At 50.5% G+C, this 16351-nt stretch overlaps 1 protein-coding gene across 1 annotated transcript in view; it reads left to right on the top strand.

Annotated features, from left to right (window-relative positions):
- The first annotated feature begins 1049 nt into the window (after positions 1 to 1049).
- LOC141974076 (uncharacterized) overlaps positions 1050 to 16351 on the top strand; it is a 64572-nt gene continuing 49270 nt past the window's right edge. The window contains exons 1-2 of the mRNA XM_074933328.1: positions 1050 to 1056; positions 1967 to 2979. Coding sequence (XP_074789429.1) covers positions 1050 to 1056; positions 1967 to 2979 — 1020 coding nt within the window. The remainder of the gene's footprint in view (positions 1057 to 1966; positions 2980 to 16351) is intronic.

Genomic DNA, 16351 nt, shown 5'->3' with positions numbered 1-16351 from the left:
CCTGAAGCAATATTGTGGATCCGCTGCTCCAATGTCAGAGTTACAAATCCCGGCGCTTCAGGAGACGGCACACATCTCCTCCACCAGGCAGTGACCTTCTCGCCTTCCTGCTCCGAAAATCCGTTCCGCCGCTTCCAGGTTCCGTTCAGTGGAAAAGCAGAGTTCGGGTAACCCTGTTGGGTGCGCCACTTGCGACGGGCGGAGGAAGCAAGCAGCCGATTCAATGTGAATGATAGAGCAAGCTTCAACTTTATTGAAAGAAATCACCCCTTACATAAGCACTCTACAATAATCACGCACACTACTCACAAATCTGTTGGGTACATGTAACAGGCTACATTATAATGTCCCAGCCCCCTGTGGCATTTCAGACATGTCACAACATCTTCCCTCTTCTGGCCTGCCTCCTTTCCCAAGGTTGTTTTTACCATCAAGGCCACTGTGTACCTCAGTTTCTCCCTTTGTTAACATAACAGTCCTTTGTTAGGCATAACTGTACCCTGGGTTTTTCCTCTGTTTACCTCAGGTGGCTGCAATCAGCTCCTGCAGAGACCCATGGCCTTGCTCTCTGCAAGCCGTTCTCCAACATATACCCAAAGATGGAACATAGGAAGCCATTCCTCAAAGAAATGAGCTAGAGCATAGAGGTCACTCACCCCAAATGAAAATTGTACAGAAAAAAGAGATGATGAGTATCTGAAATGGAAGCAATAACATTTCTAACAGAATATCTTCAATAGAAATAGAAAAGCAAACCAGTTATTTATTATATAATTTATAAGCCCTCCACATCACCTCCTGGGAGGAATATTTCCAAGAGGGATTTGCTTTGTGTCTGTAGAATAACTACGGATATGTTTTGACTGAAAATGTTGAATTTACCAACAGGGCCTGACAAAAAAAAAAAAAAAAATTACAGAAAGCGGTGATATTTAAGTGAGATGGAACCCACATTCCTCTTTTGTGGTCATACGCAGCAAGTATGAAATATAACTGGATTGCATCTGTACATTTTGGGGAGTATCTCTTATTTATTGCAAATGTATTTCATGCGAGGTAACAGTTCTGTCTCCATTCATCCTCTTCAGACGATACTCCTAGTCTCTGTGACAAGAATTTCCAATTCATTCATGGCCAAATACTGCCTTTGGGTTTCTCGGAGTTCGTGTTATGAAAAGGAATGTTTCTCTGCTCCGAGAGCAGTGCCTCCGATTCAGTGATGGGATGCACTGAAAAAATAAGGTGAGAACCCAAAGAGATGACAAGATGACAAAACTGTCTGAATTTACGGAAAGGAGCATTTTTCAGTTTCCTCTTTGTAAATGAAAAACATACATGCACAGTGTGAAGAAACACACTGTGCCTGAGATCCGTGAAACGTGTCAGCCCGAACCTTTTACGGTTTAATGAAGAATATTTTTCAGGAGGTGTGGATAACGTATATTCTGTTTGCTGGGGGAAAAGAAAAGTCTTTTCTTTTCTCGATGTAACAGTCCTATCCCACCCCCATTTCCCCTAGCTCTAGACAACCAGCACTGGGATATCTCTGCACTGTGAATTAGGAGGAGTATGAGGGTTGGGGTCGGGAAGCTCCTTTCCCCCACAACCGCCTGCCCCACACTCGGATCAGCCCGGTGATGATGTTAAGCTTGGGCTAGGGTTTGGGTTTAGACATCGGAAGCTTTCTAACCCTCACGGCCGAGGGAGGATTTCCTCGGAACGGTGCGCTCCTCGGCACGGCAGTTCCCACACGCGGAGAGCCGGCTGCCCTTAAACCTTAGCAGAGGCCTCGTTTGAGTGCCGCATCTCCGGGAAGGACGCGGACAGACATCCTTGAGGGCCAGGTGGCTGAAGGGCTCGGGGCCGGGGGTAAAACCAACCAAGCAAGCGGCGATTCCTTGGGCAGGAGCGTCCCGAGGGAGAGCGGGGTCCTCCTGCTGGGTCTGCCTGGCAAGGCGGCACTGAGGGGAGCTCCCGCCGGCTTTCCAGAGAGCCGGTTCTGCGCAGCCGAAGGAGCTCCGGGGCAGAGCCAGGCCAGGCGGAGCGGGGATCGGGGAGCAGCGTTCGGGAGGCTGCCAGGGAGCCCCCGCCCCGGCCCGCGCTCCTCGGTGCGGCAGCCAGGCGGGAGCCGGCCGGCGTTTCCCCTCCGGAGCGCCGGGGACGAGCGGCAGGACGAGGGGGTGGCTGGGGGCTCCGGCCCCTTCCCTCGCGGGGCGCCCCCCGGCCGCCTCCGCCCCCCGGGCCCGGGCGGCCGCTGCAGCGGGGGCGGCCCCCGCTGCTCCCGCCGGGGCCGGCCGCCCCTCAGCCCCCGCCTCCCCCGCGGCGGCCGGCCGGGGCTCCAGGCCGCTGGCTCCGCCCGCACCGCAGGGCTCCGCCGGCAGCTCCTCCCGCCCCGCGGCTGGAAAACGGCGGCGCGGCGGCGGGGCTCTCGCCCCCCCGCCCGGCCCGGCCGCCTCCCCCTTCCCCAGCGCCGTGACCCGCCGGGTTCCCGCCGGAAGGGAGGAGAAACGCGGCGGAGGTGAGGACCCTCCCGGCCCCGCTCCCGCCTGTGGCGCTGCCGCGGGCCTCCCCCGTTCCCCCGGGGGCCGGTGTCCCCGGGCTCGCCCCGCCGGCTGCAGCCCCCGCCCGGCGGGGCTTTGCCGAGGGCGAGGTGACAAGTCGTCTGGAGACGCCGGGCAGCCCGCGCTCGAGTCAGCCTCGCTCCAGAAGCTGCCTCTCCTCTTCCTCCTGCTTCTGGTTGTCTTCCCGACGGCCGCTCTGCCCGAAGAGAAGAGGCCTCGCAGTTATTTTGCCGGCGGTCTCTGCTCCCCCCCGGCGGCAGCTGAACAGGATCCGCTTCCAGCGCCGGATCCGCGGCGGGAGCTGCGCAGGGGCGGAGGGAGGCGATGCCCGCGGCTCCCTCGTCCTCGGCAGAGGAAGGCTGTGAGGCTGCCGAGGGAAGAGGCTCTTCCTGTTGCAGGGAGTGCGATTTTCGGGCAGGTGAGGGCTTTCCCCCGCGCGCTGCTGTCCGCGGAGCCGTTTCGCGCTCTGCTTCTTCCGTCCCTCGCAGACAGGGGGGGTTGTTCCGCGGCGGCGGTGAGAACATCCCCGCGGGAGTGAAACGGCCCCGGCCTCGGGTGGCTGCGGGCGGGGCTGTGCCGAGGGGCCCGTCTGGCCTTGGAAGGGTTTCATCTTGATCGGAAGCTTTGTTTAGGGGGTACGGAGAAGAACACTCTGTTATTACTGATTTGTGTCCGCCGCGGTTCTTGGGCTCTGCTGGCTGTGAGGAGCAGCTTGCTTTTCCTATTGACCCCCAGCTAAGCCTTGTGGAAGCAGCGTGAGCAGGAAGCAGGGCGTCTCTGGGTGTGAGTAGAGCCCAGGTGGCTTTTAGGAAGGAACTGTAAATCCTGGGCGCGCATCCCTAGAACGTGAGAGCATGGCTTGTCAGTGACAGGCGGCTGGGTCCGGTGCGTGAGACCTGCGAGCAGTGTCAGCGCTGAGGATGCAGGATACACGACCGGCAAGCAGAAGCGCTACAGCTGGCAGTCGCTCCTTCGGTCTTCCCAACAGCCTGCTTGGTGGTGTGGGCTGGGAAGGGTATTTCTGAAGGACTGGGGTGACCCAGTTGCCGCCTAGGATGTGCTGGCGTTACCAAGTACAAAGATGCTCCTCAGCCAACTCAGGCTATTTCTCTGCTGAGCTGCAGGGGTGTGAGAGGGGAAAGTAGTTGTAGTGCTGCAAGGGGATAAAATCTGGTTTCGAGCTAGTTGAGCGTTGGGATTCACGGCCGGTGCCGTGCTGTTAGAGGCTGTTTTGGGAGGGATAGCTTCTTTTCGGTGTTGCTGGTTTCCTCCCGAGGAAGATGAATATTCAGCTTGGTTACACGTGTTTTACATGTCTTTGTGTTGTTGAAAACGGGCGCTTCTGTACACTGCGAGACTTGTGCTGTTTTAGTTTTGGCTGCTTATGAAACTTTGAGGTTGTGGAGAATTGATGCAGCAGTTACACAGTCCCAAACAGAGATGGAGGAGGCACTGTTAAATTAAGCTGAACATCCTAACGTATGAATGATTTTCCTTCCTGAGTATTTGCCTCAGACCTGGAGTCTGGTGTTGGGTCAGTATTGTCTGACAGTGAACAGGAACATGTGCCTGTTCCCAAAGAGGATCATGGCTTGAACTGCCGTCTCAGTGATACATAGATGGAGTATACTTGGTGTGTGTGCTTCACTGGAGCAGAAATAACAGGGAAGTACCTACTGTCGCTTCCGTTACTTGTGTCGCAGTGGCGGGAGCTCAGAACTGTGTGCATGTAGAGGTACTTGTGTGTGTATGTGTACAAAATGTGTGTATATAAAATATGCACGGGTGTATATGTAATATGTAAATAGACCCTTTTTTTTCCCAGCTCCTGACTAGTGTGTGCCTGTGCACAGCTCGACTTGCTTCACATCTCCAGTCCCAAGGATTTGCTGGCTGTGATGCAGCGGGACGAAATTACTGTGACGCAGCTCTACCGAAACTGTGGTAGGATGCAGGTGTGTTAAGAATCTCTCCTCCTGCTCGACCCGTTCCGCCCTGCACGGTGGGGTTTGTCGATGGTGGTGGGTGTCCAGCATGTGGGTAAACTGAACTTACTGCCTTAAAGCGAGGAGCGCTGCTGCGTAGTGCAGGGGCACTGTCTGAGCAAGCAGTGGTGAGCGTGACTCAGCTCCGCTTCCTGAGAGAATTGAGGCCTCGGCGCGCGGGGAGGTTGGATGAGGAACGGGGGTGGATGTACTGGGATGCTGCCGTTACTGGAGTAACATCTGGGGAACCGTCCGCAACAGGAACCCCTCAGCTGAGCTGAAGTAGCCTTTTGCCGCTCCTGGTGCCGCGTATCCTTCTCCTTCGTCTCAGCGCCTGGCGCTCTATTCCGTCTCTCGCCCCGAGCCGGTGGGGAGGGCTGTGGTGGGGGGAGATGGCCACGTGGGTGTGTGGCTTCCTCAGCAGGGACCTCGGGGGCTTTCGGAGAGCCCCAGGAGCTGCTTCTGTCCGCTCTGTACCCGCGGTGTCCCAAGCGGCTGCGGAGTGTGGCTGCTCAGCCTCCCATTTCCTGCTTTCTGCGTGACACGAAACTCGTAGTATTGGTGTTCTTCCTTGTGCCAGTGGAGAGGAGACGTAGTGAGTTGCTTTAGGAGGCCTGTGAGCCTGAGTAGCGCTTCGGGGACAGCTGAAGTTGCTCTAGTAACTTCCAATCCTCTTGGCTTTTGCTGTGGTTTGGCCCTTCTCCTTTGCACTTGAACCTCCAGTGAGAGGTGGGAGCGGTGCTACTGCAGTTACTGCAAATGCCATGTTTAAAATGCCTTTGTGTTCAACGGTGTATGCAGACATGGAGCCATTAGACCACTAGTGTGATGGTTTAATCCGTTTTTTTTGGTAAATGGTGAAATAGAAAACTAGTGCCATCTGTGTCTGTGCATGGTGAGCTGCAGGAGAACTTCCCTGCCACGGGGCTCGTGCTCTGTGTGAGATCCTGTTAATTTTCAGGCTGCTGACTCGACTTTGCTCTGCTGCTCTTAATGAGTCACTGCAGAACGTGGATGGTCGTGCCCGTGCGTGATCAGTAAGCCCGTGCGGGCTCTGCCTGGCAGGCAGGGTGCTCCTGCCTTTGGACAGCTTCTAAATTCAAAGCCTTGATGGAGAAAGGGCTGGACATCTGTTGGTTGAGTGTTGCTGCTTCAGGACAGCATGGGATGCCTGGGCAGGTGCTTCCTAATGCCCTGTGTGGGGTCAGGGATAACGTGTATGTCCAGGCCACTAGCACTGTGAAACTAGTCGCTGCTTCTCCGACTGTATACGTACAGTTTCTGCACTTCGGTGGCGTATCAGGGTGCGCTCACGCTGCCCCCGAGTGGGCACGGTGCTGCAAAGTACTTGAGACGGTACCTGTGGGTCTCGGTGCTTAGCCAGTGTCCTGACAGCCGCTCAGATGCGCTCTGTGCTGTGTAGGGTGTGTGGCTGCACCTGCATTCATGAAAAAGACAAAAAGCAGTAAGAAGCCAAGCAAAAACCCCCGCCTACAAACTAAACCAGTTCTACTGTGAGCCACAGCAGTTGGGAGTTGCTGTGGTTTTGCTTGTTCCCGGTGCGTTTTTGTTGCGTGTTGAGACAGGGCAGATGATAACCAGCCCGATTTTCGGTGCTTTGGCCAAAGTCCATCCTGTTTCACATTTCGAGGTTTGGGTGTTTTAGTGCCTCTCTAAGACTGATCCCAGCCATCCGGCTTTTCAAAAGGCGTGTACAGAGGTGTCTTCAAACCGGGTACGCAGAGATATATGTATTTTTTTTATTACTAGGGAAGGGCTCTAACGGGTTGGTGGACCAAGCGGTGATACTTAGGTCATGATATATAAGTTTGGAGACTAAGTTCTGCCCTTGTAAGGGCTCTTTGGGGACAGGAATTTGGGAGGAGCGGTGCTGTTGAAAGCACAGGAACTCCGACGGCCAAGCGGTGCTGCTTCGCTTCTGCTGCTCGAGGCAGGACCACGGTGGTTCAGGGCAGATTTGAGGCTTTTGTGGAATGCCAGATTTATACTCCACAGCTGCGGGGGGTGGTGTGGCATGTGGAGACTCTTGTTTGTTAAGAGAGTTGGTGATCCTGTGCCTGCATGTTTGTGCCTTAAAGCAGGGAAGAAAATGTCTTGGGGAAAAAGGAATTTTTGAGGCATTTTAGTGATGCTGTCTTGTGAGAGAGGTTTGGGGCTGTCTGGCAGGGCAGGATGGCTACTGACAGCAGGACCGTGCGCTGACACATCCCTGACTGATGGAGTAAAAATGCCCATGCAATATTTGCCGATGCAGTTATCGGTGTGTTACCGTTTTGAGAAAGCACGAGCAGATTCAGTCTCCTAGAGACGACATACCCTACTGTATGCCCAGATTAGAGTTTTATTTTTATATGCTTTTATTTATAAAAAGTATATATTAATGTATTTTATATACTTTTTAATATACTTTAAAAATATATTTATATACTTTAAAAGTTATATACTTTCCTTTGTATACTTTTAATTCCCTGCTTGGTGAGGGGATGCTTCCCCGTTCCTGGCATCCCCTGAAGCAGGGCTAAGGGACGGGTAGATGAAGCACACTTCTTCCTGAATGGACGACCTGAATTTGACTGCAGGCATGTGCTTGATTTCGCTCAGTTTACTCAGCAGCCGCTATTGCTCTCTGCCAATAAACGGTTGTGACAAGCAGCAGATTGGAGAGGGGTAAAGATACCGGATAAGCAGAAGCAAGCGTGTACTCCTGTTTGCTTTTTTTGTCCAAGTCAGTGACAACATTACAAACCAGGATTGTTCTGAGAAATTATTTCTGTAGGGATTTACCGGAAATCCTTTTTTTTTCCCCTTCCTCCCAGAGCACACGCTTCCTGTAGGCAGGTGATTGCCTATGGTGTAATACAGAGTATTTCCTCCTGAATTTCTAGTAGTACCTTAGTGGGTTTTGTAGTTTTGCTCTTTGTCTCTTATTGCCACAAATGCTCGGTTTAGGTGCGCTGATGCGTTGTTAAGTTTAGACTGTTTGCCGTACTTGGCGCAGCTTTCTTTGTATTATAAATGCATTTTCCTTTCTACATAGGCAGAGCTTTCAGGAAAGGGGAAAGTAAACTGCCTGCACCTTAGACTGGTGCTTCTCCAGGAAGCCTTTCTGTCAGCTTTCAACTACAGGCGTAAGCACTGCAACAATTCTTTTCTTTGGAATGTCTGCGTTCTGGAGTTTGTCCAGTATTGGCTGTGGAGAGCACGCAGGGTGTGCTTTGTCTGATCCTTTGGTGGTCCTTCAGGACTGAAGTCCAATGCATCTTGTTAAATAGGTGTAGATGTGTCCAACTTCAGATAAATAGCTGAAAGCTGACTTATGAGTTGAAGCTCAACTGAGGAACGAGTGCTCACCCAGTTGTAAAGTATTTGCTCTATGAAAGCTGTCAGTCTTAGCTCTGCTCTTCTCCTTGCTTCAGGTGTGAAACTGTCACGCAAAATTCCGTGGCAGCTACTCACCATCTGTGTGAAAAACATGGGCTGCTCTGTATGGGCCTTCTTTGTCAGGGGGATGGACCCCTGAGAAGTTAGCGTATCTCTTCTGTAAACTTAAAAACATTTTAAATTCCATTTTCTGGCCTGTGGAAGATCCCAGGGCTCTTCTGACAATCGTCATTTTCTGAATAATGCTTTAATGAATTCCTTAATGAGTTCCTGGAATGTTTCCCCCCTTTAGCTTGGGGTGGTGGTGGAGTTGAGATCATGCCCTATCTAAACCAAAAGAATGTTCAAAACCAGATAATTCTTGTAATTATGAACCTTTATCTACGTTTTCGGGCTGTAGTTGCAAAAGCATTTTTGTATTTATAGCATATTTATCTTCCCGTGTTTATGTAATGTGTGCATTAAATCTGGTTTCTGATGTAAGGACTTGTAACACAAGAAGCAGCAGTTGCTGAATTTCATTTATAAACCAGCAAAATACGAAATCTCTCTGGAAATACTTTTGTGCTCCATAGAGCTTTGCAACTAACCTGAAATAATTACATGGAGAACTGTTATGTGTAATCGTGTAACCATCTAAATAACAAAACCGAGGGATGAATAACTGAAGTAACTGTTGCCCATAGTTGATACTTGTTTTTCTTAAATACTGCTTCTTAGCCCTGCTGCTTTATTTAGAGTGCTGTTTGTATTATTATAGCACAGACCTTTCTGTAAGATGTGTTCGGAGGTTTGTGGTGGCTGATTTTACTGAAGGGTGTAGGAGTACCAAAATGCCTTTCTGTTACCCAGTCGAAAACCCCAGCAAGTGATCCAGGATTTGCTGTGTAATTTATGAAGGCGATTGGAAGGAAAAGTGTCCGTAATGGGTGTGTCTGTTTGTAGGCACTTGGTTCCTTAAGGCATTTAGTTCTGTACCTCTCTCCTGTTGCAGTAGCTGTGTCAGTTCCGTGTTTCTGCTCCAGGAGTTAATCAATATTGAGGTTAAAAACCTGTGTGAGCAGCTCCCAAGCTGAGCTAGGTGCAGGGCTTTGGGAGCGTACTGTGGTAAAGCAGGAGTGCCTGAGGAGCCCCGTGTGTGGAGGGCATCGTTGGTGGCATCGTGGAGAGTTGTCTTCCTCGTGGAGGAACCTCGTGGCTGGACGTGGAGATTTCCTCACTGGTTGTTGGCAGAGCTTGCTGGGGGCGCAGCTCCCGAGCAGCCCTGAAAATGCACGTCTGCCAGTGCCGGTGGGCGCTGGGATTGGTGCGAGCGTGTGGAGCGCGAAGTGCCCGAGAGCCTCTTCGAGCACCCACGTACCTTCTGGAAGTCCGGCCCTTGGTGTTTGTGTTTGCTCTGCCTTCTCCTTCTGCTCTGAACAAGGCAGGGAAGTACTGACATCACTCAATTTGGGGTGGAATGTAATAAAATCACATCAGTTTAGGGAACGTAGCTGAGTAGCCCGTGGGTCCCAGGAGGAGGTAACCGATCCCAGGCAAGGAGCTGATGATGCCGGGCCGTACCGAAACCTCACTCGAGGACTTTCAACTGCGCTGTGTTAATAGAGGAGGGCTCTCCTGGTTTCCATAGGTGGAATGAAAAAAACTAAAAAGAGTTCAGAAGACGTAAGATGGCAAACCCTGGCACTGGTGGTACCTGCGTAAGGCTGACGGGAGTTGTTGGGAGGGGACGGGATCCAGGATCATGGAAAGCTCTGCTGTTACCTGTGTCTCCAGTGGCATGCCTGCCTGCCTCCAGCTGATGCTTTAGCCTTTAGCATCCTCTTAATGGTGCCAGCTGGTGTGCAGGAAAAAATGTTGGCCGTAGGGAATGGTTCAGTGAAAGTAGTTGGGTGCTTTTATTGAGGAGGGGCTTCTGCTTCCGCCTAGCGTGTGTTTGATATTGTCTGTAGCGAAGGCTGCGATGAAGTGAAGTGAAAGCAACTGGTAATGTAAAAGGTGTTCCTGTAGTGGGCCCCGGAACGGGAAACATCTCAGTGCTGAGCCAGAGGGAAGCAGAGCTGATGATAATTTGAGTTTCCAGGCCTTGGCGCAGATGGTGAACAATTAAAAAGGATGCTTGCTTTCAAACAAATCTGCTGTGCATATGGCTTCAGTGAACAAATCATGACCCCGAAACGGCCGTGGGTTACTGAGGCGGTGACTTGGAATTGCCTGTAAATACTGTCCTCTAAAGGAGGGGATGCACTGCAGCTGTAATGGCTAAGTAGAGATGCGGTTAAGCGTGGCACTTGGGTCAGGAAAGTTATAGCTAAGGGTCTGGGGGAACCTTTACAGTTCCTGTTGACTGTATGTCAAGTTACTCTCCAAAAATAGGAGTATGTGACTAAAAAGTAGCATCCAGGTGGCAGGGGGTGGAGTTTTCCTTTTAATTATTATTGTTTATTAGGCAAGGGAAAGAACTAAAAGAGGGTTTGTTCGCCAGCTCGGTTGCCTTGCCTGGGCCTCCTGTTGGTCCGTGACTCTGAAGGAGGGACCAGCTGCAGGCACGACTAAGCCCATGCTTCCTCCCCCCTGAAGTGCTGTGGAGACTGCCGTCGTACGGCGAGCTGGGAGTCGCTCCGTCCTTGCCTCTGCCTTGCAGTGCAGCCTGGCTTGGAAAAGATTGCCCTCTTGGTTTCTTTGTTGTTTTCCTGCTGCTTTGGGGCTGCGTGGGAGCCCGTTAACACCTTTGCTGTTTTGTGTCGGCCAACCTATGGCTCGCTTGGAGCTTGAATATATAGAACATAATGCTTGTAGTGAGCCTGTGGTGTGCTCTGTCTAACGCGAGGCGATGGCGATGTTGCCTGGTGAACTTGGCTGCTGGATGGCCTGGTGGCTGCGGGCTCTGCCTGTAGCAACATCTGTTGCTCTGTATCTTTTTCAGCAAAACCTGGTTATGATCCAAAAGTGTCTGCGGTTGTACATGAAAGCTTTCTTGCTACCTGTTTATTTTTCTTTGCATGTTTTGTAATCTGCCATATGCTTCTTAATTTTTAATGTTTTCCAGGCTTTTTCCTTTATTTCTCCTATTTTGTCCTTGGACACAAATGCCCACCAGTTTTTTGCAGGCTTCACCTTGTCTTGTTGTCCCTGCTGGAATTCCTTCTTGCCTACTCACCTGGCCACCCCTGTTTCACCCTTCACATTGATGGGCAATCGTGTTTATCTTTGGAGACTTACAGCTGGGGCAAATGGCAAATATACGAGCTCTGTTGTCCTCTCCTCCTCCAGTAAGGAACCGTAAACTCTCTTTGCTCATTTGCGGTATGTGGAGGCTGAATCCTTTCACTAAGAGAGGACACGTGCGGTAGATACGGACCCTCATCCACCTCGTGCTGTTGGACTGTCTGACTGTTGCCTGTTACTCTTTTTCTTACCGTGACTAGTAGGTGTGAAGTTGTGTCTCCATCAATCTGTAGCCTTTTTGACCAAGAATCTTAGGGGAAGCAGACTTGAGAGACTTCTTCCCATCTGAGGTTGGCATGTCTTGTGTTGTGGTTTGTGTTTGGTTTTGGTGTGGGGTTTTTTTGTGTGTGTTGTTTTTTTTTTTCCTGTGGGTTGATCTCTGAAGTTTCCTGTGTAAAGGGAAGTGGTGTAACAGTGGTTTTACTGAGAGTTTTTTTAGTAAGTTGGTTTGAAAAAAAAGTGGTTTGTGGCTTTTCCAGTTTAATGTTGGAGGTATTTGGGCTTCCATTTCCAATCAGAGTTACTCGGTAGAAGGTATGTCTTTGGTATGGCAGTATCTAACAGGTTCCTTCCTCGGCAGCCTGTCGGAGCAGTTGTTGCCAATCTGTCTTCTGACCCCTCTGTCAGCTTGGTCAGTTCTGTTCTGCACATTTGTTGGTGTCTCTTCCGATGCTGCTCACTAACGGCTGGGTGTGAAGACAACCACTTCCCCGGCGCTCGGCAGCAGTGTGCAGAAGAGCAGCTGGGAACCCTGTGAGACTGGGACTTGCTCACAAACTCCTGTGAGACTGGGACTTGCTCACAAACAAGTCATGCAGCAGCTGGCATTGACTCCTTTTTAAAATGGATTTAGTGACCTGTGACACAGCACTGGAAGGGATTGAAGCAGTGGATACAGATCCCTTTCCCAGAGTTTTCAGTTATTGAGCTCTTCTGATGAGAAAGCAGTTGTTGTTGCTCACAAGTGGAGCGGCTGGAGATGAGAACAGGTATTTTTGTGGTGCAGAAGTATTTCTTGGGGAGTAGTTTCCGTAGTGTGTGAGTCAAATGGGACGCAACAGCAACCCCGAACTTGTGATGGAGAGCCAAATATTGTTTTGGTATTGATTATATTCTGCTTTGTTTATTTGTTGGTGTTCTTCTTGAGTGTTTCACCGTAACTAAGAGTCTAAAAGGATTGAAGAAAGCATTAGACCTTGACCTGGGTAATGGGGACATCTGCGTTGGCTTTAAGGCTAAGCGTTTCTGCCCTAAAGAGTCCCAGGACTGGTAAGGTGCTGACAGAGGAGGGAATTTCCTTAGTGCTGGCTCATAGAGAAGGTCTGGGCGTGTCTCTAAAAGGCTGACTATGGGAACTGGACTCTGGACTCGGTTTAGTCCGATCTGCTCTCTCCCGCTGAGTCACGCTGCTGGGATGCCGGTGCAGGTAGCACAGTGCAGGGCTTCATGGGACTGGAACAAAGCCTTCCTTAAACCAGTGCTGCCTTGTAATCTTGCCTGCAGCGTCCATGGGGCGTCACTCACTTAGTCAGCGTGTGCTGCCCGCATAATGGGAAGAGTGTTCCGTTAGCAGGGTTTTATTTGGGGGGAAAAAACCCTTCTTTGAGAAGCAAGTGAGTCTTCGAGGAGTGCTGGAATGGCTCGCTTCAGGCTCTGTGGGGTGGGAATTCTTATTCCTAAAAAAGAAAGCATGGACTAGGTACAGCTGGATAAGCCCGTTTTCATGAGGAGAGAATTACTCAGTGATGGTCCTTTTTGCATTTTTAGAAGTTTTGTGTGGGTTCAGCTTGCGTTTGATTTTCTAGTTGAATGTATTCTTGAAATGATTTATGAACAGATTTTTATCAGTCGCGTCTGCTGCAGAAGAGGCCTCTGTTTATTTACTGAACTGTGATAACCGAGGGATTGAAGTTGTTCAGGTTTGTGCTGTAAATAGAGAAAGTACAGTTTGGGCTGAATGAAACAGTTGCGGGTTTCCGCGGTTGCAGCACACGAAGGTGACCTGTTCTTGGCTGAACACTGGGAGAAGTTTTAACAGGATTAGGTCTTGAATATCTCAGATACTGGGGTAACTGTGTATGCTTGTACAGTCCGGGCGTGATACCATCTTTTAACGCAGCGTGCTGATCTGGGAGCTGTTCTTGCATTGAGGTATAAACTCTAAGGTGAGGAGTTCATGTGTTGTTTGTATAATGGTGTTGTGGTGCTTCCGTAACATTTGCATGAGGAGTATAGAAGATACAGAATCGTTTTGCGGAGGGGCAATAGGATAATTGAATACCAGCTCCAGTGTTGCTAAGATGGGTAGGGTAGTGATGGCGTTGAGAAATGGCTGAGTCAACTTAATAGAAAGCAAATTATTGGTGAACATTAGTGAAGCCTTAGGCTCTACCACTGTGTTTCCCTCCTTACTGCGTCTGCACACGGCAGGCATTTTTGTTGTTACTTTTCCATGCAGCAATGTGGTTTTGCTCTTGGGACACTAATGAAAGATTTTTAAAGGTTAAGTTGTTTTTTCTTCAGAAGACCAAAGGCTCCTCATCGAGAGGAGTAAGTTGGGTGCCTACAGGAAAATGGCACAAATACTTGCCCCCTCCCCACGCGCCGTCCTCAGCAGGCAGGTTTTGGAATGGGATGAGCATGTATTAAAAACAAGCTGTTTCGTGGACATGGGGACTGGAAATGAGCGTACAATGCGCTAACTATCAGTTGGGGGTTTTATAGTAGTTTTGTTTGGAGGGGGAGGTCTTGAAAGCATTGAATGAGTTGAGTACTCCATTAGTGTGGGAAAACAAATGTTTTAAGGTAAAAGTGCTTGTGGAGGACAGATACTCTGCCCAGTTTAGCAGAAACTTGTGGTAGCAGCTGGAACCTGCCAAGTACAAACATTTGAGAAATCATTAGAGGGACGTGGTGGTTCTTAAGCTGTTGCTTCCAGTGGGGCAGTGCAGAGGGAGCACTGACCTGCTGGCTCTTGCCTCCTCCCTTGGCTCGGGCTATCCTGGGCTACCAGCGTCACGTGCTTCACCTCTTCTCCGGCAATAGTTGGAATGATGCTGGGCAGATAACAGGCAAAAAAGAGAGTTCAAGTACTTTTTTCTTGTAGCACCAGGTTAGCAGTAACTGGCTGACAGGGAACCCCCTTGGTTGGGGAAGGGGCCGATGGCGAGAGACGGGCTCTCGGCACCCGGAGCGAGCCGGGCAGTGACTCTTTGTTAAGGCTCGCTGCCGAGCCAGCTCTGTCGCTCCTCTGAAAGCGGCACGACGCGTGTGATTTCTTACTGCTTTGGGGAAAAACAGTTGTCCCCCTGGTTTTGCAAAATGCCGCTCTTCTAATGCATTCAGTGCTGCTTGACCCGCTTCCATGGTTAGGTTTTTCCATTCATTCTGGAATACGATACAGCTTGAGGAAAAATGTCACGTATTTCCAATTTCTGCAATCGCCTGGCTGTTGTGGAGCAGAGAAAGTGTTGGTGGATCAGACGTGGCTCTTAGCAGGTGATTCTTCTCTCTGGCTCTTATTTGTCAGAGAGCAGAACAAGTTGCTTGGGGATTATTTGACTCTGGATCTGTGCTCTTTCTCTGCAGTTCTTGCCGTTGGAGACAGCTTGAAGGACTGAAAGACAAATAAGGTGATGGCAAGTAAAAATAAATTGAGCAAGGTTGGATGTGTAAAAAGCCTAAAACTCCTTCTTCTCTCTTCCCCACCCCATAAGCTTTCCTGAGAAGGCAATGGAGGATTTTGATTTTGTTTTCTCTTGTAGAAATGCTGAGGAGAAGAACCGTCGGAGATGAAAACTTCTTCCCCTCACCCCATTTTCCCCTCGCTTTAGGCTTTTTGCTCTGCAGCATCAGTTCTCTGTTGCCATGAATAGTGTCTTGCAGGGGCTGGTTTTTTACAGTTTCCACAGTAGTGTGATAGCCGTTTTATTGTGTTGAACTTGGTTTTTATAGCCATAGAAACGGCTATTAAAATGTAGCTGTGAGATTAAGCTCACTGCTGTCCAAGTGCTTAGCAGAAGACACCTTTACAAACTTAGGCTCGGTGCAACAGAGACCTGCTGCAGTGGCAGGGGAAAAGCCTGAAGCAGCAGGGGACTGATGCGTCAGGACTCTTCAGATGGAGCCGAGCGCAGTGTGGATTGTTTTTGTTAAAATCCCGATGCGGATATAACTGGGCTACGTTCTTGCTGGCTTTTGCGTAGCAGCAGCCGAAAGCTGAGAAAGGTGTTTTCATCAAGATTCTCCTGTGAAGGACGCAGGAACTGGCTGTGTCCATCATCCGTTTAAAAGGGGGGAGGAAGAAAAGCAAGAACCTGAAAGTGGTTCCTGGAAATTTTGGATAAGTCCAGAACTTTTATTTTCAATGAGTGCAGAAAGGACAAGTGTGCATCTTGTAGTGTCCTACTGGAGCTCTGCCTACAGGATTCAGCAACAGGGTGGTTACACTTCTGGAAGGCAACATGACTTAAGTGTAAGGATTGCTCTGGGCTTGTAGAGTTTCCTCAGCTTACTCATTCATGTTGGGTAGCGGTAAGACACCAGCTGTGTTGCGGAGCATACTGCTCCCCTGTGTTGCTGTCTGTTACAAAACCGGAGATGTCTAGTTATGTTTATAGAGGCTTGGGTGGCCCTTGGCTCCTTCTGAGCTGTTCTACTGGCTCTGGCTGAGCTGGAATTGGTTTTCCCCTACAGCAGCCCCACGGTGCTGTGGTTTGTGCTGGGAGCTGCAGGGTGTTGGCAGCACCCTGGTGTGGTGGCTGCTGCTGAGCGGTGCTTACACAGCACCAAGGCTCTTTCGGACATTTCCCCCCCAGTGGGACGGGGTGGGTGAGATCTCGGGAGGGGACACAGCCAGGACAGCTGACCCCGACTGACCCAAGGGATATTCCAGACCCTGTGACGTCTGCTCAGCATAAAGCTGGGAGAAAGGAGGAAGGGGGGGTCACCCTTGTTCCTCCGAGGCACCCACTCCGCGTATGGGAGCCCCGCTTCCTGAGAAGGCCCCACAGCGCCTCTCCGTGGCAAGGAGAGAATAAATCTGTTTGGGTTTTTTGCTTCCACATGCGGACCTTTGCTTCGCTGTGCTTCTATTAAAACTGCTTTTGTTTTACCCGCAAGGGTTGGTCTATCTTATTTTCTTTGCCCTCGTTGCCCTGTTGAGAAAAACAGGGG

This window comes from Athene noctua, unplaced genomic scaffold (assembly GCF_965140245.1).
Source record: "Athene noctua unplaced genomic scaffold, bAthNoc1.hap1.1 HAP1_HAP1_scaffold_31, whole genome shotgun sequence".
In the NCBI taxonomy this organism is placed as follows: domain Eukaryota; kingdom Metazoa; phylum Chordata; class Aves; order Strigiformes; family Strigidae; genus Athene; species Athene noctua.
This window is presented reverse-complemented; position numbering and strand designations above follow the sequence as displayed.